General features: G+C 41.1%; 1 protein-coding gene across 2 annotated transcripts in view; it reads right to left on the bottom strand.

The window, feature by feature from the left end:
* Positions 1-17,807: 17,807 nt before the first annotated feature.
* Positions 17,808-21,491, bottom strand: part of LOC135481062 (interferon-induced protein 44-like) — a 17,259-nt gene continuing 13,575 nt past the window's right edge. For both annotated transcript variants that reach the window (XM_064760993.1, XM_064760994.1), the window contains exons 5-7: positions 20,477-20,645; positions 18,708-18,980; positions 17,808-18,084 (exon numbers count right to left, since the gene is read on the bottom strand). In XM_064760993.1, the coding sequence (XP_064617063.1) occupies positions 18,709-18,980; positions 20,477-20,645 (441 nt within the window). In that variant the 3' untranslated portion in view covers positions 17,808-18,084; position 18,708. The remainder of the gene's footprint in view (positions 18,085-18,707; positions 18,981-20,476; positions 20,646-21,491) is intronic.

Consider the following 21,491-nt stretch of genomic DNA (forward strand, 5'->3'; position numbering starts at 1 on the left):
GAATGTCGCTTATCAACTCGTTAGTCTCCAAAAACCAGACTAAGCGATCGTTAATCATCCTCTCCATAGTCTTGCATACACAACTGGTTAAGGAAATAGGACGATAGTTATTTGGATCGGTAGAATCCTTTCCGGCCTTTGGGATGGGGACAATAATAACGTTTTGCCATGAGGCAGGAAAATTCCCGGAAATCCAAATGATATTAAAAATTCCAAGAAGCACCCTCAAGGAAGATTCTGGAAGGTGTCGTAAAAGCTGATAGTGGATATCATCTGGCCCTGGAGTTGAGTCATGGGCCTTGCTCAGGGATGCGGATAGTTCATGTAGAGAAAATGTAGCATTGTAGGATTCTTCATTAGAGGATGTAAAATCAAGAGGACTTGCCTAGGTCCGTTCCTTGTTACGCTGGAAATGAGGCAAGTAATTATCTGAAGACGAATGTTGCGCAGAAGAAGCGCCCAACCTACTGGCTATGTCAAGTTTTTCTGTCAAGGAATTATTCCCGTCTTTAAGATGATTGACAGTGACATTGCATCCCTTGCCTTTGATGCGTTGGATCATATTCCAGACTTTTGACATAGGGGTACGATGATTAATCTTAGAAACATAACGTTTCCAAGAGTCACGTTTGGACTGTTTGATAGTCCTACGGGCTTTAGCTCGAGTACGCCTAACTTCGTCTAAATTACCGGGAGATGATCTACATCGGTACACACGCTCAGCACGTTTCCTGAAACGCCTAGCTCATTTACAGTCCACGGTTTCTTAATACGGGGAACCGCACATGATTTCGGGATACATTTGGAGGCTATATCGATTAGCTGATCCGAGAATAACTGGAAAGGATCAACTGCATCAAGAAAAAGGTCGCTAGTAAGTGTTTCACGACACAGAACAGCAAAGCGGGGCCAGTCTGCTTTATCATAATTAAAGCGTGGAAGGGAGGAAGATACCGGCTCCTCAAGGGTAAGTATGGTGGGGAAGTGGTCGCTCCCGCACAGATCATCATGAACGCTCCAGCTGAATTCCGATCTTAGTCCTGCATCAGCCAGAACCAAATAAAGGACCTAATAAGTGCCTTTTGTAGGATGAAGGTAAGTATGTGTGTCATCATTTAAGACGCATAGAGAGTTATTAGGTATAAAATCCTCCAATACAGAGCCCTTCTGGTTACGTTCAGAGTCACCCCAGAGAACACTGTGGGCATTAAAGTCACCCAAAAAAAGACACGGTTTAGGCAATTGATCATAAAAATTTTGCAGCTGTTGTTGGTGAAGAGAAGAAGAAGGTGGTATATAAATAGAACAGATTGTTAATACTATACCTAGTGTGATATGCACCGCCACCGCCTGCAAGTCGGTGGTCAGTGCCAGTCTATTGTGTATTACGCCCTGCCTGATCAAAAGAGAAGAACCGCCTGATGCCTTTCCATTCGTAGACGTGGCAACAGCGTGATGAGATACATAACCTCGACATTGATAACTAGGATCAGTCATTAGAGTTTCCTGCAAGGTAAAAGCTATAGGATTGAGGTCTTGAGCTAACATCTGGAGCTCTGCGAGGTTACACCTCAATCCTCTACAGTTCCACTGTAAGATTTTTTTTTTTTTTTTTTTTTTTTTTGATTGGTGTTTTACTCCGTACTCAAGAATATTTCTCTTATACGACGGCGGCCAGCATTATGGTGTGTGGAAACCGGGCGCAGCCCGGAGGAAACCCACGACCATCCGCAGGCTGCTGGCAGACCTTCCCACTTACGGCCGGAGAGAAAGCCAGCATGAGCTGGACTTGAACTCACAGCTACCGCATTGGTGAGAGGCTCCTGGGTCATTACGCTGCGCTAGCGCGCTGCACTGTAAGATCTTTGTAGTAGCCATTGTTAATATTTTTTTGCTTTTTTTTCCTGGACTTTTTATACAGCGCCGCCCTACGCTCAGCAAAATCCTACTGTTAAAACGTTATCAACTTCCTCTGCTTTTTAACCTTGTCAACTTTAGAATCGCTTCGCGATGTGCGATAAAACGACCCCAGGGATGTTGAGACAGGTACCAAGACCTCACCCTTGCCATTGGTATAGGCAGGCAAGTCTTCGGGTGCATCCATTTCCGAAAGAGATTCCTCCATATTGGATTCTCCACCAGTCCTAGACATATGAGATTGCTGAGAGCTTCCCTGAGGATCAACACAATCTGCTATATCTCTAGCGTCTAACTGTGACATTGTAGACGGGTCAGGGCTGAGCGTGCTACCCAATAAGGACGGGCTCTTACCAAGTGCACCTTTGGAGGGCGTCACGCCATTGGATTGCGTCTCCTTCATGCAGGATGGCGAAGTATTCGAAATTTCTGACGAGTGAGGAGGTATTCGAGATTTGGCTCAGGCTGACAACCCACTCCGTGCTATTTGACGTCTGAGATGCCTCGCAAAGGCTCTGGCGCCCACCTACTACTGGCGATTCGCTTAACTTCCTGACCTTATTTGTAGCATCAATGCGCTTATTTCGAATCTTTTTTGCTGAAGGACATGGAGTTGGTGACAACTTACCACTCTCCAGCTTCCTCATTGTCAGCAGTAGAGTTATCCAAAGTCCCCTTATTTTGTTGACTGGAAGGAACAGACTCGAAAGAAACCCCAATTTCCACATCATCCCCATGTCCCTCACTATAATTACCTTCATCATCTCCTCGACCTTCATTCTCATCTTTATTGTCGCCTTCAACTTCATAATCATTACTATCTTTATCATCATCATCATCATTATCATTGCAATCGTTATCCTCATTATCGCCATTGTCATTTTCATCGCTCAGCGGGCAGTCCTTTTGAAAGTGGCCTGCCTGTTTACACTTGAGGCATTTATCCTTTAAAGGACAGTCGGCCTTGAAATGTTCTGTGCTGTCACAGATGTGACAGGCAGGGACCTGACCTCTGTACCACAAAGGAATTCTAAAATTCCCAACCGGAACTGATTGTGGAATGATCTTGGTCACACCACTCATGTAAATACGGCGCATACCATTCATTCTCAAGTGACCTATCAAAAAGGTAATGTTCCCGGCTGACCTGATGGACCGTGCCATACCGGGACATCAAACCTCGAATAGTGTCATCCGGCACCTCGATCGAACATCCAGATCTAACCAGGAGCCTTTGCCCCTCCACATCATATATTGGACAATTTACCCCTTTGAATGTGAAGCCGCTAGCTAACAGCTGTTCCTTCACAGTTTGCGTAGCCACTGTAACATTCCAGACATCTCTAGAGACATTGATTAGTCCCTTCAAGACATTAGGCCCACTTCCCACTAACTCCTTTAGCCGTTTGTATAAATCAACCGGTTGTACACCTCCTTGTATTACAAGCTTAAGGATTAAGGGTCTATTTTCTCGCCCTGGCCCACAACATACTACCCTAAAGAGAGGACCACAACTATGCGTTTGGAACAGTGTGGATGCTGACTGCAAAATAGATACGGTATTATAAAGTGGAAATGCACTAATCTATGTACAGGCTATTTACAGAGAGGCTAGTGAATACGTCCTGCCGCTAAGAGCTAAACTGGGTGACCACTAAACAAAAGCTGAGAGCACAAAGGCTAGTTCCACTCTATTTACAACCCCTCTCATCCACAAGCCAAGATAACAACTAAACTTCGTGCAAGGATGCACGAACCTACAACCAGCAGCTTAAACGCTGTTCTTTGTCCGCTCCGCTAGCCCGGGACTGAATAAACCTCGACCGGGCAGGCTGACCTCGTTCACTATCCTATGCCTTCACCCGTATAGTCAGTCCTTTTAACCTGTATAGTCGCTGTAACACAGGACATACGACAACTGGTGTCTGAGCCGAGCCAAGCCACGCATGCCGGCCAAACAGTCACAGGAATCTAAGACAAAAATGTCGATAAACTGGTCAAAAATAAGAAATTCCTCAACGAAAAGTATACGAGACTAATGCTCGCAGCCCGGCGCAACTGTTGATTGCAAAAGCAACAATAAATTCGCTAAATTACAGCTGAAATTTAACTGAGACAGACTGAGCGACCAAACAACACGTCCGACCTCTCTCACATACATACATACATACACATATTAGTTTACATGGCGACTCCATTCCATGGAAGGATTTGCGCCAAGGCAATAGAATGTGTTTCAGGGATTTCGGCTGCTCTAATCAACCGTAGTCAATTCATAGAGAACTATTGCCACAATGCTGTAGCCTAAAATCTGTGGAGCCTACATAAATAATTCCACACAGCTTTAAAAACTAAGCTTGCATTTTTCGGTGGACAAAGAACACTCTTCAGATTTGGGCTAACAATTCCAACGTCTACAAGGTCAGAAAAGAAGATTTGTCTCTGAGCAGTGTACTGCGGACACACGAGAAAAACATGATGGATGGTTTCCTCAGCCTTACAAACAATACACAGGTCTGAATCTCTTATATTGAATCTTTTTAAGTAGCTATTAACTGGGAGATGTCCCAACCAAAGTCGGAAACACACGATTTCTGCTTTTCTGCCAGAAAAGGAAAAGGGAGGCTGTTAAAATAATTCCATTAGGTGAGTCATAGTCCACATACCATGAAAAACCAGGACATAACTCAATGAAACACAAAGTCAAATATAGGGCAGATAACTAGCTCGAGCGGACGAGCCACATCCGTTATTTAACATAATAAAATCATTATCTTCGACGAAGTCTTCAACTACAGAACCATTGACATCAGTTGATGAGCTACCCCACAACACATTATGTGCATTAAAATCACCACAAATTATTTTAGGGCCCTTAGCAGTCGATACAATGGCACCGAGCTCAGAAATATCTAGTCTATTACAAGTGTACTACACTCACAACCCGTCCCTCTGTAAGGAAAACTTGAAATCCCTGGAATTCTGGGAAGCAAATTTCCGTGAATGAAATACCACTTTTCATAAAAATAGCCAGCCCACCTCTGCCCATGCCCCCCCCCCCCCCCCCCCTTGGGTTTCCGGGGTGATAAGAATAGGGCCTCAGCCCTCTAGGCAAGCTATCCTGTGTGAGCCCGGTGAATATAATAGGCTCACATCTTCTCGGTTGTGTGAGAGGCAACCGGGAAGCGACCTGTTTGCCGTGGGTTGCGACCCGTAATCTCCGAGGACGGGATCCTGGTGGCTGAGGGTGTGTTGATCTTGCGAGATCTTCACGCCCAACACGCCACTTTGGCCCTTACTTTGAGAGAGACGGGATGGGCCCGGTCCGATCAATCGGCTGGTCACGTCAAGCCCTACACTTGATCCCGTTTGTTATTCTTTCACTTACTGTGATGTCAGTTTGGCTCTTCTTCAGATGCTCTTCCTTTGGGGTAAATGTAGAAGGCGGTGGCTCATGGGTCAATCGAGTAGACTGAGATTAACCTTGTTGGTATAATTCAATCTGTTCGAGTATACCTTGCGTGGATTCCCTGTTTCTATTTTCTGCTGGTCATCCGCAGGGGTAGATTCGCCCTTGTTGGCACTCCGTGGCGGGTGGGGGACACGTAAGGCGAAATTAATAAAATACATAATGGCTTCACATCCAATTTCAACTTCTAATACATCTAATAGATCTTCCTCTCAGCCGACTTCATCAAGTGCTGATAAAAAGAGGAAGTTAGAAATTTTATCAGACTCTCTTGATAATGGACAGGACAGCTGGCCGGTTTTTATTATTCTCTCGACTAAGAATGAACAAACGCCGGCCTCTAAAATTCATCCTTTTATATTAAAAAGGGCTCTCCAGGGCACAGCTGGAACATTAAAAACTGTTAAAAAGTTAAGATCCGGAGACATTCTCATTGAATGTTTCCGGAAGCAACAATCAAAAAATTTATTGTCATTAAATAAAATTGCTGATATACCTGTTTTCGCATCCCCTCAATTCCCTGAACAGCGGTCAGGGGATAATTCGTGTCCGGGATGGTGATATTATTGACTTGTCCGAAGAGGAAATATGCGCAGAACTGAAATCACAGGGTGTTGCCAGAGTTAAACGAAGAAATCTGGCAACATCATTAAACTTAATACATCTTTTGACTTTCAACACAACCTCGCTTCCACCATATATCTACATTGGCCCGTATAGGGTTAATGTAGATTTATACATTCCTTACCCTGTATACGTTGCTTTACTTGCCAAAAATTTGGTCACGGCAAGGGCCAATGTAAAAATAAAATGGTTTGTTTTAGATGCGGCAGTGAAGGTCATGATGGTTTCAACTGCAGCTGGACAGTTAAATGTTGCAATTGCAGTGGAGATCACATGGCCTCCTCCAAGGACTGTCCGTTTTTTATTAAAGAAAAGCAAATAATAAATTTAAAAAAATAACATATCTTATCAGGAGGCCCGCAAATTGGCCTTCCTCTCTAATAGTTCACTGCAATCTTCGTTTGCCAATGTGGTCAAGCGAACTACAACATCTGTTGGAACTCAAGCTTCATTAACATGGCCCACTGGAAACGACAAACCTACCTCTACATCTTTACAACCTGCTACTCAACCTGCGCATATTTCCCGCTCAACACGGTCCACAGCACAACAGCAAATAAAACTAGTCAATAATACACAACAAACCGATAAACCTGAACCTAACCAATCAAAAAACAATACTGCCAAAACCAAATCCAAGCTTTTAATAGGTTTGGATCGTTGGAGGACGTTGGTCCTTCAACATCAGATGCGTGATGGATACATCACCCGCACCAGGGAGATCTTCCAGCCGATCTCCAAGGAAGGGTCGTCCACGGTCCAAACATAAAGAGAAATCCCCAATACGCCTTCCTCCATAATGTCTTCTTTAGGCAAAATTATACAATGGAATTGTCGAGGCCTTAAGGCAAATTTTATTGAAATAACACAGCTAGTTCAATCTTTAAATCCAGTTGCCCTGTGTCTTCAGGAAACTCACCTGAAGACATCTGACAAAGACAAAATAACTCTTAAAAATCATTCATTATATAGTACTTATTCAAATGAAGAGGAGCTAGCTGCAGGCGGCTCCTCGATATTTATAAATAACAGTATTATCCACAGCCCTGTTGCTCTGCATACAGAGCTTAAGGCTGTGGCTGTTCGTGTTTCATTGTGTAAAACAGTCACATTATGTTCCGTGTATATACCTCCGAACACTTCTCTGTTACATCTTACAGAACAATTACCTAAACTGTTTATCATAATGGGAGATTTTAATTCCCATAACCCTCTATGGGGCAGTAATAACATATATAATAAGGGCAAGATAGTGGAAAGATAGTGGGTAATTGCACTTATTCTGCTATCGATCTCACTATCACAGATCCATCACTTCTCCCAGATTTTTCTTGGAATGTGCATGACGATCTTTGTGGTAGTGACCATTTTCCTATAGTCCTAGAGCATATCACTTCTAATTGTTTAGAACGTGTAGCTAGGTGGAAATTCGATAAAGCAGATTGGATCGCATTTGAGATGTTGTGTGAGGCTGATATCACTCCAGAGACTCTCAATGCAGCAGATGATCCTATATTAAAATTTAACGAGCTTGTTTTACGAGCTGCCGATAGAACTACCCCTCAAACCTAGACAAATCCCAAATCCAAAAGCAAACCATGGTATGATCAGGACTGTCGCAAAGCCATTAAGGACCGCAAAAAGGCCGAGCGAAATTTTAATATATGTCCTACTGATAATAACTTAAACCAGGTTCGTATTTTTAGAGCTAAGGCTCGCCGATTACTCAAGTCGAAGAGACGATGTTGTTGGCGGAACTTTGTTTCAGGCATTACGTCAAAAACACCCATGCGTAAGGTCTGGAACATGGTTCAGAAACTTAAGGGCAAAAATAATAAAGCAAAAGTTCAGCATTTAAAAGATGGGGATAATATATTAACTTCTTCACCCGATATAGTTAATAAACTAGCTGAGACAATTTCTTCTTCTGAGAATTGTACTAAAGAACTCCAACATATTAAAACCGGAAGGAGAAAATTGAATTGCCCTTTTCTTCTAAGAATTTAGAAGATTATAATCATCCTTTTAATATCGAGGAACTTACGACTGCATTAAAAAAAGGCACAGGATACTGCTTGTGGTCCTGATAACGTATCTTATAAGTTTCTGAATCATTTACCACCTGAGCCACTGGGGACTCTCCTGGACTTGCTTAATAATATTTGGCGTGTATTATCCCGGTTCCCAAACCGGGTAAGGATCATAATGATCCAAATAATTACCGTCCCATAACTCTTACAAGCTGTGTATGTAAGACTATGGAACGGATATTAATGATAGACTTGTTTGGTTTCTTGAAACCAACAAATTACTCTCTAAATGTGGTTTTCGGCAAGGTAGATCTACCATGGATCACCTTGTTCGATTTGAAACTTTTATTCGCGATGGCTTCATCAATAACGAACATGTGGTGTCCATATTTTTTGACCTTGAAAAGGCCTACGACACCACATGGAAATATGGTATTTTAAAAGACCTCGCGAATATGGGTCTTAAAGGTCGGTTACCTATATTTATATCACAATTTTTATCTGATGGTCAGTTTAAGGTACGGGTTGGGTCCACTCTTTCTGACTCTTATGAGCAGGAAATGGGTGTACCCCAGGGCAGCATTCTATCACCAACTCTGTTTAGCATAAAAATAAATAGCCTAGCAAATACATTAACATCTGGCACAGAGGGTTCTTTATACGTGGATGATTTCCTTATATGCTACCGAGCTAAGAATATGAATAGTATCGAATGTCAGTTGCAGCTTTGTCTCAATAAAATCGAGAAATGGGCAACTGAAAACGGTTTTAGATTTTCAAGATCTAAAACCGTCGGTATGCATTTTTGTAATAAACGGGAACTTCATCTTGACCCTGAGCTTAATTTTTGTGGTGAACAGATTAAAATTGTTGGAGAAACAAATTTTTTAGGTATAATATTTGATAGTAAGCTATCTTTTATACCTCAAATTAAAATGCTTAAAGCTAAATGTACAAAGGCTCTCGATATAATTAGGGTCGTGTCTAGCACCGATTGGGGTGCTGACCGATCAGTTTTACTTAATTTATATCGTTCTCTGGTGAGGTCTAAATTGGACTATGGATCCATCATTTACGGTTCCGCTATATTAAAATGTTGGATGCTGTTCATCACCAAGGTTTGAGGCTCAGCCTTGGTGCTTTTAGAACCTCACCAGTAGAAAGTTTATACGTGGAGGCTAATGAGCCTTATTTATACAACCGACGTATAAAACTGAGCCTTCAATACGCTACAAAGCTTAAAGCTCATCCAACAAACCCTGCCTACGACTGTGTTTTCAATCCATTATATGTAGACAAATATACTAAATGTCCTAACAAGATCCCTTCGTTCGGTCTCCGCATATGGGACCATATTGTGGGTGCTAACATCAAGCTGGAGGATATAGCTCCGGTGCCTTTTCCGGAGACTCCTCCATGGCTCCTTCCATAACCTAAACTAATATTTGATCTACGTAAATATAATAAATCATATACAAATCCTCTTATAATTCAGCAAAGTTTTGCTGAAATCAAGGCTGATTATATGGATTATAAATTTACATATACTGACAGGTCAAAGGATAGGGAGAGGGTTGCGGCTGCGGCTGTCTTAGAGCAGCGGGTCACTTCTTTTCGTCTGCCACCTTCATCTTCTATCTTTTCTGCAGAGGCCAGGGTTATACTCCTGGCCTTATCATATGTTTCCTCTGGGCATGCCCAGAGGGCAGTGATATGCAGCGACTCACTGTCTTGCCTTTTGGCGATTCAGAATAATAAATTTAAAAATCCATTGATACTTGAGATCATAGCCAAACACCGAAAACTAATTAAAAGAGGTAAAGATATTATACTCTGTTGGATACCAAGTCACACTGGTATCCATGGAAACACAGTCGTGGACAGGGAAGCGAAAGCTGCCCTATATAAACCTGTATCTCGGGTTAAAATCCCTTATACTGACGTGAAGTCTAATATTCTTAAATATGTTCGTCGCCTTTGGCAGGGTGAATGGGACTTGCAGATCCACAATAAACTGCATGCCATCCATCCTGTCATTGGCTACAATGCCTACACTTGTCAAATGTCTCGCAGAGACCAAGTAGTTTTAACGAGGTGTCGTATTGGGCATTCTCATCTGACACACAATTTCATCTTAAATGGGAGCAGTGCTCCCGAGTGTGTTGGATGTGATGCACAGTATGGCATCAAACATATCCTGGTTGACTGTGTAGACTTTGCTCATGTTAGGCAAAGGTTCTACACTCTCAACTCCATATATGATTTATTTGACAGCATCGCTGGCGATGTTGTCATAAGATATTTAAAGGCCATTGGCCTATGTCATAAAATATAAATTTCAATTGTCTGAAATATTTATAGATAAACGTTATATGCATACAGCTTTCCAGATATACTATTTTTTAAATATGCTGGTTTTCGAGTTTTAACTGTTTTGGTATTTTCTTATCTGATTTTAAACATGTCTGTACTTTTTGTATTATTTTTGATGTTCTCACCATTTCGAAAACTTTAACCGTCTCGTGTTTTTACCTTGTTCTCGCCACGATATGGCTGAAATATTGCCGATGTGGCGTTAAGCCATAATCATTCATTCATTCATTCTGGCCATGCCAATTCTGTCAGTTCTTTTTATGACATATCCTGGGAATGTAAGATTATACTTAGGTTTAAGAAATGACTCTTGGTGACAAATTACATCAGGCTCAACATTAAGATCAGCTAAGAAAACTTTGAATTCTTGACCGTGACCAAACAAAGACTGAATGTTTTGATGCAGTATACAGAAAGCTATCGTGAGAAATGTAAACATACGGATTTTTAGATTTCTTGTATAATCCATTATTTACCGGCGATTTTCATTTGCTTCGGCAGAGCCACAATCTCCGAGGGAACAAAAGTCTCATTACCAAGATGGCGACGTGCACCGTCAGCGATGAAACTGATAACTTCCGAGTTCTTAGGAAATGTAGCACAATGAAACAAAATTTCTGTTATCACTACCACAACATTCGCGAGGGTAATATCCGAACAGTAGTCCGTCTGGATAGCCATGTCATTGTCAGTCTTTACGCCAATAGAATTGGTTCGTGGTTTGGGTTTAGGTATAGGTGGTTTCGGGTGTGACACACGCTCCAGTTTTCTAGGTGCCTGGGAAAAACTCTACATCGTTTTGGTCGGACTGCACATGGTCGGGATAAGTGTGTTCTGGACGGGCGTTGCGGACAGATTTTAAAGCTGCGGAGTACGATGCATTCTCGGTAATTCTGATATACTGAGCCTTACTTGCTCCCTTCCTGGCAGGTCAGCCGCCATAAGCAACACAATGGTTACCTCCACAGTTGACACATTTGGGGGAGTCTATGTTTAGACATTGCTCATAGTCATGAGAGCCATCACTGCGGGAGCAGCAACAGAAACCTCTACAAGATTTCGACGTATGACTTAGGCGCTGGCAACGGAAGCATCTCAGCATGGGGTTTGGGGGGGGGGGGGTAGGGATATAAGGCTTTACAGTAAATTTCTCATGTCCAACAACACTTTCGTTGGCAGGTCATCTCGATCAAAATAAAGCAAAATGCAAGATGATAGCTGACGATCTTTACCCTTTTTCATCCGTTCAGCTTTAATGCATTTCTCTTTACGTAAAGCCACCTGGATTTCCAAAGTTGTTACACTTTCTCCAACATCATATATGACACCCTTACATGACGACATAAGATGGCTCGCAGCATTGTATGTCTTTGACCATTATAGAAGTCAGCCTCAGCAAACGCTTGACCTGGCCCCTTGTCAGAGCATGTTACCTGTAAATTCCGTGATGGCAATCTTTTAACTGACTTCACACTCCCAACAACCTCATGTAAGGCTTCACCAAATTTTACCGGATTCAACGAGCACACAGGGAATCCACCTACACCATACATGACAACATCTAAACTACAGTTTGCTTCAGTTTCTCTTGCTTTCTTTCTGCCCACGCCTTCCTCACTATCATTCCTATTTCGCACTCGCTTGCCTCGCCCTGGGGGTCGCACCTCAGTGAAATCCATATCGTCGCCATCGTCCTCCATTGTAACTCAAATGACTAACAGTAGCCGAAATAAACTAGGTGCAACCACAGTGAGATTATTTACATGACAGTTAAGAGAAAAGAGGGGCGACTCAGAGACCAAGGTGTTGATTCCCGAGTGCCACTGCAATGTAAAGGATCCGTTAACCTCACAGAACAATAGATCATCCATGCCACAAAATAACTACGTTATAACAGACTATGTACAATCACGCTAACCTACTTAACTATATACATTTTCTTTGAAAATTTTGTAGTCAGTCACAAGCAACTGGAGTGCAACAGCAACATAACCTCAGGTTAACCTCTTAGCCTCTGGAACCTCATTGTCTGAGTATACGTCCTCGCATAGTTGAATAACACTGTTTACCGGCAATACATCAATCTTGTCAACAACATAAAACAAAGAGTTCAGAAATTATAGGGCCACATGTCTTATATGTATTCACATCATCGTCACTTTTACAAGGACCTAAATAAGGTTCACTTACGCTGCCAGTACAGGTATTAGACCCACTTTGAGCTAGTCAAGAATCTCGGCTGTGACCTTCTAATACGGAGTTAGGCGTAGATCACAGCCGATGAGTCATCCAGGTTAAAATAGTGGTATTTAAAAACAGCTTATCGCGCAGAAACTCCGCGCCACAAAAATCCGTGCAAAATGAACCAATGCATGCATTTCCCGGGGAAAACTCCAATAAATGACGTTCACCAAGACATTCTCTGTGCCTCAGCCGTATTCTGTGGCCTTTAACGCCGATAAATCCAAGATAATTCAGTTGTGGCTCATCTGCCGTGTCGACATCGTGATCTAATAAATCTGGTAGTTTCTCAACGCGCATGTGTGGTTGATCTTTCACCACGTCTCTATGCTTTGATCAGCTGGCTGTCAGTTTTGACTGAGAGAAGGCCATGTTACTGCGGAGGCGCGAATTTGCAATTGTCTGAAGGCAATGGAGCAAAATGACGAACCCCGCAATTAGTGCAAAATGTCAAATTAAGTTTCCATTAAAAGGCTAAAATCCCTGCTGCGCATGCTCGCCTAGCTGACACAGATTTTAAAAACAAGGCAGTACGCAGCGACTTGCTAAATACAGGCTTATTTTCGACCTTGGCTAAGATTTACACGAGAATGTCAAGTAGCGATTGTGGCAAAATGTACGTAAATAGTTTTGATTTCAGAATTGCCGTGCTATATATGTATTCAGAACGAATCTAACGCGCATGCAAAATTCTGTACGACGGGTAGGAAGTTGAGGGTCACGATAGGCATTTTCCTATGCAATAATGTCGGAAGGACCGCTTTCTTCACCCACGGCGTTTGTTACTAAGGAGATCACGTGGTCTCTGGCTTTCGATCCGTCTTGCAGAATTGTGTATTATGGTATAGAACGGGCATATACAGGTACCAATAACTCTTACTTTCATCTTAACAGATTACAAGTAACAACACAAATCCTTGAGTGTATAACCTTGGATAGCTGACTTTCCAGTATTTAATCATAACGCACAGCATGAAGCAACTAACACTAGCAAACTTTTCCCATTTTAAGAAGAATCAGTAATACAGTAATAGAAAAATATGTCCCAAAAAGTGTAGGCTACTGTTAGAGGCAAATAAATGTCACAGAATATTATTTTTGATACTAAAAAAAACCCACTAAGTTGTCGTCCTATCTTGTGGACCAACCTCAAAACACTCAAGATTAACAGAGCTTTCAGAAATACAGGCACATTGAGTAACATAACAGTCCTGGATGACTTATTCCGTATAATGTGAGATGACAACAATCAAATAGAATATATATGTATATACATGTATATATAAAGTTTTTAATTTACATTAACGGACTATCAGATTGTTTGCTGCTAAACACCGGGCTTATGCATGTCATATATATCACCATGCGTATTGTTATGTCTTTTCACTTGATACACCATTAGTGGCCTCCTTGGCTCAGTTAGTTAACGCGCTAGAGCATGTATTTTGCTTGTCTTTTCTCCAGGTACGCAGGTCCATGTATTGTACACCGCAGCAAAGTTGATTGTTATGTCATAAACATTCATGAGAATGAGATCTGCCAGATTCTGATAACTCACAAAAAACGGTAAATTGATGCTTCTTTGTGATGTCCACCCTCGTATCGCTCCCATCCCACCAACTGTAGAAACGTAGTGTGTACGTCCTATAAACATCAGCTAGCAATCAGCATGTACAAATATGTAAATTAGTTCATTCTGATTAACCCGTTCAAACCTTTAATTCTTTCAGTTCCATAAGGTAAGTCCAATTATAAACATAACAGTGGTCAAGTTATAGTTTTAGTAACGTCTTTTATTGGAAGTAAGAGTTCAAGATGCAAATTAGCGGGCCCACATTCAGAACACGTATCGTTCGTACTAGCATATATACGGTTCGAATTTCACACGGCGGCCTGTAGTACCCGACAAAACCATTGATGATATTAAAAAGTACGCGAAACGTAAGACTGGCGTGGACATACAATGTGAGCAACTAGATGCAAACTTTGATTTGTACTCTTCATTTTGAATATCTGTTAATGGTCGCTTTGCAAAGTCTCTCCTCAACCCAAAGTTCTGGTTAGTGAGGTGTTAGTGAGGAAGTATTACAAAAGACGTAACCCAGATTCGTATTCAGAGAGACATAATGGTGACCTGTATACCCCAGGAAACCAGCATGCTAATCGTCGGTAGAGAGCGCATTGATGGAGTGATAATGTCTATAAACTCGACTATTGAGCGGGCATGCGCAATCTTAAATATTCATGAATTAACTCTGAACATCATACAACTGTCGCTCACTGAAGTCTTGTATACCAGAAACTAAATCCCTTTGTGCCATAAATGATGTATGTTTACTGCATGAAACCTGGCTTTTAAATTCAGAGCTGGATTCTATACAAGCTGCTATTAATAGTCGCCGCGATTCTTCTATGGATGATGATACACTAGAGTTCGGAAGGCCGTTAGGCGGTCTTGGTGTCGATATCAAGTTTGTTGATTTCAATGACAGCAGACTGATTGGAATTAAAATTAATCTGATTCTTCAAAAATGCTTGTTCTATGTATACACATGCCTACATACTCTCCAGATAATTTTTGATCATTTTTGTGATTACCTCGGCAAAATTAAAGTCGTTATTGAGGAACCTGATACTCCAAATGTTGTAATTATTTGTGGTTGGAATGCTGATATAATACAAATTCTTTAGAAACAAATTGGTCACTTTCTGTAATGATCATTTTTTAACTTTATCTAACGATAATATATTGATTCACATATGTAAGTGGCGCTCATCTGTCTACAGCCTGGCTGGATCACTGTTACTTCGTGTAATGGGGCCTCCGTGGCTCAGTTGGTTAGCGCGCTAGCGCAGCGTAATGACCTATGAGCCTCTCATCAATGCGGTCGCTGTGAGTTCAAGTCCAGCTCATGCTGGCTTCCTCTCCAGCTATACGTGGGAAGGCCTGGCAACATCCTGCGGATGGTCGTGGTTTCTCCGGGCTCTGCCCGGTTTCCTCCCACCACATTGCTGGCCGCTGGTGAAATATTCTTGAGTACGGCGTAAAACACCAATCAAATAAATAAATACTTCGCCTAATGTCAATAATCAGTTGATGTATTGGGTGATGTAGTGAGTTCAAATCATAGACTGCTAAGTATGTTGTTTGACTGGGATGTACTTTCTTCTCTACACACCGATGATCACTATGAACACATGCCATGCGTGTACGCGGTCACATGCCGGAGGAAATGTCCAAGGTTGTGATAACTCCTGTTATCAAGAACAAAAAAGGGGTAATGTTAATGAATTCAAAGATTATTGAATTTGTCACTCTATATCATACGTGAGTTGAATTTATATAATTCCAATCTACAGTTTACTTTCAAACGTGATCACTCCACTGACCAGTGCATTTACCTTCTTAAACAGGTAGTTAACATTCACAGAAATAACGGTAGTCCCGTATTCGAAAGTTTTGTGGACGGCAGTAAAGCGTTTGACAGGGTAAACTTTTGGACGCTTTTGCAAAAACTCATCAACAATAATGTACCGTTATATATTGTATATCTGGTGTATGTTTGGTTCAGGGCCGAAGTGCTTGCCATGAAATGGGGTTCAACAATTCCACAGTTTCTTACTGTATCAAATGAGGTGCGTCAAGATGGGGTTTTGTCACGTACTCATTTTTCTGTATATTTACATGACTTGCATGTATGTTTAAGTAAGGCTGGTGTCCGATGTAATATTGCTGGACGTTTCCTAAACCATTTATTATATGCTAACGATGTTTGTTTGTTTTGCCCGTCTGCAAAGTCTCTCTAAAGTTTGTTAGACGTCTGCTCTGACTTTTCAATCTCACATGATATTCTTTATAATTGTAAGAAAACAATATGCTTATTAAAAACGCCGAACAGCTATAGTAGGGTCTTAACCCTCTCCCCCAACCCTCCAACAGATACAGTAGCGCCTTAACTCCTCCCCCAACAGCTATATTAGCTCATTAACTCCTCCCCCAACATCTACAGCGGCCTCTTAACCCCTCCCCCAACAGCTATATTAGCGTCTGAACCCCCCTCCCCCAACAGCTATGGTGGCGTCTTAACCCCCTCCCCCAACAGCTATAGTAGCGTCTTACCCCCCCCCCCCCCCAACAGCTATAGTAGCGCATTAACACCCCAACAGCTATAGTAGCTTCTAACCCCCAGGACCACCCCACACCGAAAGTGGCGTCTTAACCACAAACACACACACATACAAAACAGTTGTAGTCTACGAGGCTCTGAGGAGCCATCATACTGTATGTCAAAAGGAATGTGTATTTTAGTGATAGAGATGACATTTACGAACAACGCAGAAAACTTTGTATTAGAGTGAATGTCATACTTCGTAAGTCCAAGGAATGTTCTTCTATTGCGAAGAAACCGCTGTTTAAGTCGTATTGTTCACATATTTATTGTTGTTCACTATGGTCAGTATATTGGCAGAAAAGTTTCAACAAAATGAAAGTAATCTGTAACAATGCATTCAGGTGATGAAGTTAAAACACAGATGTAGTGCTAGTGAAGTGTTTGTCATGCACAGTGTAGTGTCTTCTGGAGAAATAGACTCCTTGTTAACGAGACCCGAATTGAGTAACAATCAAACGATACCTGGTTACGGGCCTCAGATGTCCGTGTTTATTTAGTAATAAGTAGAGTCATACTCTTTATTAAAACCCTGTCTGGTTATAAGCTATCATTATATGTAATCTTTGTATTTATCACGCATGTTTGTATTATATGGGCTTTAGTCTGCAATAAAACCTAATAATGATAACAACAACAACAATAATAATGATAATAATAATAATAATAATAATAATAATATGTGCGGGGAAAAATTCATTGATCATAAGTTACAACATTAGCTAATCGTTTTGTAAAGTGGTAAGTCTAACATTATAAATGATTTTCACGCGCCGCTGCCAAAATATTCTAACATTATTGATTAACATTAAATGATTTAACATAATGAATATTATTACATTTCAATTTTAACAGACTATATACATATATAGTTCCCACTCAAGATACTACAGATTTTCTGTACAAATGACCACTTCTGCGAACATTATAGACAAAACTGTAAAAAAAAAAACAAAAAAAAAAACACACACACACACACGGTCATACTAAAGATCACTGTTTAATATCTTAGATTTTAGTAAAAATTTCAAATCACTTTAAAATAGTTATTTCTTATGCAACAATGTTAAAATATTTCTTCACAACGTAAACGTCTGGGTAAATTATTGTAATACAACTTTCAGCTAAAATATTGACAAGGAAAATACCAAGTTTAATCATTGAAATTTCGACTTAAGTCTAAAATCGCTTCGTGATTCCGGAGCCAGTATTTCATGTCTGAAAGGGACATCCCTGATCTTGAACAGTGCCGACGGTTGATCTGAAAAGAATGATTTAAATCAGATCCGGAAATCAAACTCTTGAGTCCTGTGATACTATATATTTATTTATTATTATTATTATTTTATTTATTTGATTTGTGTTTTACGTCATACTCAAGCACATTTCCCTTAAGCGACAGTGGCCAACTTTATGGTAGCGGGAAACAAGGGTACTCTTTATGAAATGTACTTACTCACTTTGAGTAGCCAAACCTTGTAAATTTTCCCAGAAGCATTTTCGGCCACCCCAACAACCCTATTCCCATTAAGGGCAAAATCAAAATTCATATCGGCCACTTTGGTAAGAGACTACAATGTTATTGAAAACGCCGCCATTAATTCCGTGGCGGGGCTGGCCGAGTGACTAAAGAGCCATCGCGGTGTAAAGACTCGGGCGTCTCTCACTAATGCAGTCGCTGTGAGTTCAAGTCCATCTCATGTTGGCTTCCTCTCAGGTTGTCATTGAGTAGGCCTGTCAGTACCCTGCGGGGGGTCGTGGGGTTTCCCCCTACTATAATGCTGGCCGCCGTCCTATAAGTGAAATGTTCTTGAGTATGGTGTAAAACACCAATCGAATAAATAATAAATAAATTAATTCTGAATCAAATTTGCTATAAGATACCTTATTCGTCATCTAACTCTTCCAGGATGTCGTCACAGAAACATAACATCTGCTGAAGCGCTGTCAGAGCCAACGCGTCCATGGCGGGGTCAAGATCTTTCTCACTTGCATAATTCTTGAGTAGGTAGATAAAGCCGATGGGGGTGCCGGTCAGAGAGCTGACCTGTTCTACAATCTTACGCACGGCGCGACTCTGGTAAGCGTTCTTCGTGTCCCGGGCTACTTCCGGGCATAACAGGTCAATTTTGGTCAGCAGAATGACAAAGCGGATGTCTGAAATAGAAAGGCCAAAGTTACATTGTAACACCGGATATAATTTGATTTTAAAATTTAAAATATTAATCTTACTTCTTTAACGCCATACTTAAAACTAAAAAGAATTGTTTCAACAAAAATTTCAACCCGACACCATCCCCCCTCCCTTTCCGCTCCATTCAACTTTCATGATATTGGTCTAAACATAAACACATAAAACAATGAATAAAAATAGTACAATACTCAGTTAGTAAGACCGAACTGTGACATCTGGAAAAATAGGTCAAAGAGTGAGTGAGTGGTTGGGGTTTAACGTCGTACTCAACAATTTTTCAGTCATATGACGACGAAGGAATAATTAGGGTGCATGTACGTGTAATGTGCCTCCTTGTTGCAGGACGGATTTCCACCGCTCTTTTATTTAGTGCTGCTTCGCTGAGACGACTTACCGAAGGCAAGTAAGTCGACCCGCCCGAGCCATTATACTGATACGGGTCAACCAGTCGTTGCACTATCCCCTTCATGCTGGACGCCAAGCGAGGAAGTTACAACTTCCTCTTTTAAAGTCTTAGGTGTGACTCAATCCAGGATTGGCCCTGGATCTACCGCTCCCGAAGCGGACAATAGGTCAAAGATAGGCATCGTGAAAATTACGTATAATATACTGGATGAAAAGCTGCAAAGCTATTTTAAACGATACATTGTCGACACCATTTTCTCAGCCGTTTGAGATAAATTTTGACCTCAAAAAGTAAAACAAAGCCCAGCTTAGATAATCAAATGTAATGAGTGCAGTGAAGCCTCCTGGAGAGTAAAAAGTAAATTTTGATCAGTGAAAAATGCAGGTCAGAGAACAGTTTCTCACACCAAAATGTAATCACGTCTTAGGAAGTCTATGATATGTATATGTGTAAAGTTTCACAGATCGTAGATATTAGGTTTAGGAGATATTGACATCATTGAGTATATCGTTATTTTGAAAACGACGGCGAATCTTTGCAGGCAGGTTAGTTCAAACGACCCTTGACTACTGAGGTCAACTGTTCAACATTATATCTTCTACTGAAACAATCTACTGTCTGCTAAAAGAAACTGCCGTTTTGTAAAAAGAAATAAATTCTGTTAAAAGAAATTACCTTCTGCCAGAAAGAACTACCTTCTGCCAGAAGGAAATATCTTTTGTTAGAAAGAAGTACATTCTGCTAGAAGAAACTACTCTTTGCTGAAAGGAACTATATTCTGCTGGAAGGAGCTGTTTTTTTTGCTAGCAAGAACTATCAGTTGTTGAAAACAATTACCTTCTCCTAAAGCCTGGCTGTTGACGTGGAATATATGAAGAACAACAAACTACATTACTAAAACAGTAAAGCGTTACTTCGCCTCGGTACGGTTTTTGTAATTGACTTCGACCTGACTGTATGTCAGTAATATATCATGATAACACTATGTACTTTACCTGAGAATAGTTTTAAAACTGATTAACAAGACTGTGAGATGCAAATTTGCTCACTTACTTCTGGCACTAGCAAGATCCTTGATCTGTGCAATTTTCGCCCTGGCGTCATGAGAGATCATGGCAACTTTGCTAGAGTCCATGATATAACACAGGCAGTGCATCTTCTGACCGAGCGTTGGGGACCGTACAAAGCCTGACGACTCTTCTGTGACACCACAATGGGGGAACTGTCAATTAAGAAAGTCCAGCGTCAAATACAAACAATTTCATAACACGCGCTTCCATTACTTGATTATTCCTTAATGGCTATATCGTAAACCTCAAATCAACGACTTACTGGTATAACTAATGGATTTTCCAATCTCCATATGTCATTTATATGTAAGTACATAGGTTATAAGCTTGTATGGAGTCTGTAAGGACGTCCTAGCGCCCTGAGAAGTGCATACACGTGACAGACGAGACGGCAGTGTGATAGCTGGCAAATGGTCACACGTGACAGGTGAAATACGGCCTTTTGTCAATTTACCTCAGTTAGGGTTTTATTTTCATTGCTCATGTAAATGCTTGCACACTAGCATATTACACGCCCCCCAAGTACCATTCGCTTAAACAGAATAAGGTAAAAAAAAATGCAGTTATGTTAATTGCAATTTATTGACGTCACTGGTCTGGAAATACACAACATGCTGTGTTGTCATCACATTTAACAGGCAATAACATTAAATTTTCGAGGATGCTTAGTTCACCAGCAGAATCCTGGTTTATGCAGAATACAGTATAATCTACACGTATAACACAAAGATAAAAGCCAGAGCAGCGACGACAGTGTGATAGCTGGCAAATGGTCACACCTAACCCGATGAAATAAGGCCTCTTGTCAGTTTACCCCCAGTTAGTTTTATATTCTACTGTTCATGCAACTGCTTAAATAGAAGCAAATTACACGCCCCTTATTGTCATACAGCCCACTTAAAATTTTAAGTAATAATAAGCTAAAAGGCCAAACACCGGTGAGGTAACTGCCCGATGCTAGACCATCCCATCTGGTGACAACGTCGATTTTCCATATT

The sequence above is a fragment of the Liolophura sinensis genome, chromosome 13, assembly GCF_032854445.1.
Source record: "Liolophura sinensis isolate JHLJ2023 chromosome 13, CUHK_Ljap_v2, whole genome shotgun sequence".
Taxonomy (NCBI): Eukaryota; Metazoa; Mollusca; class Polyplacophora; order Chitonida; family Chitonidae; genus Liolophura; species Liolophura sinensis.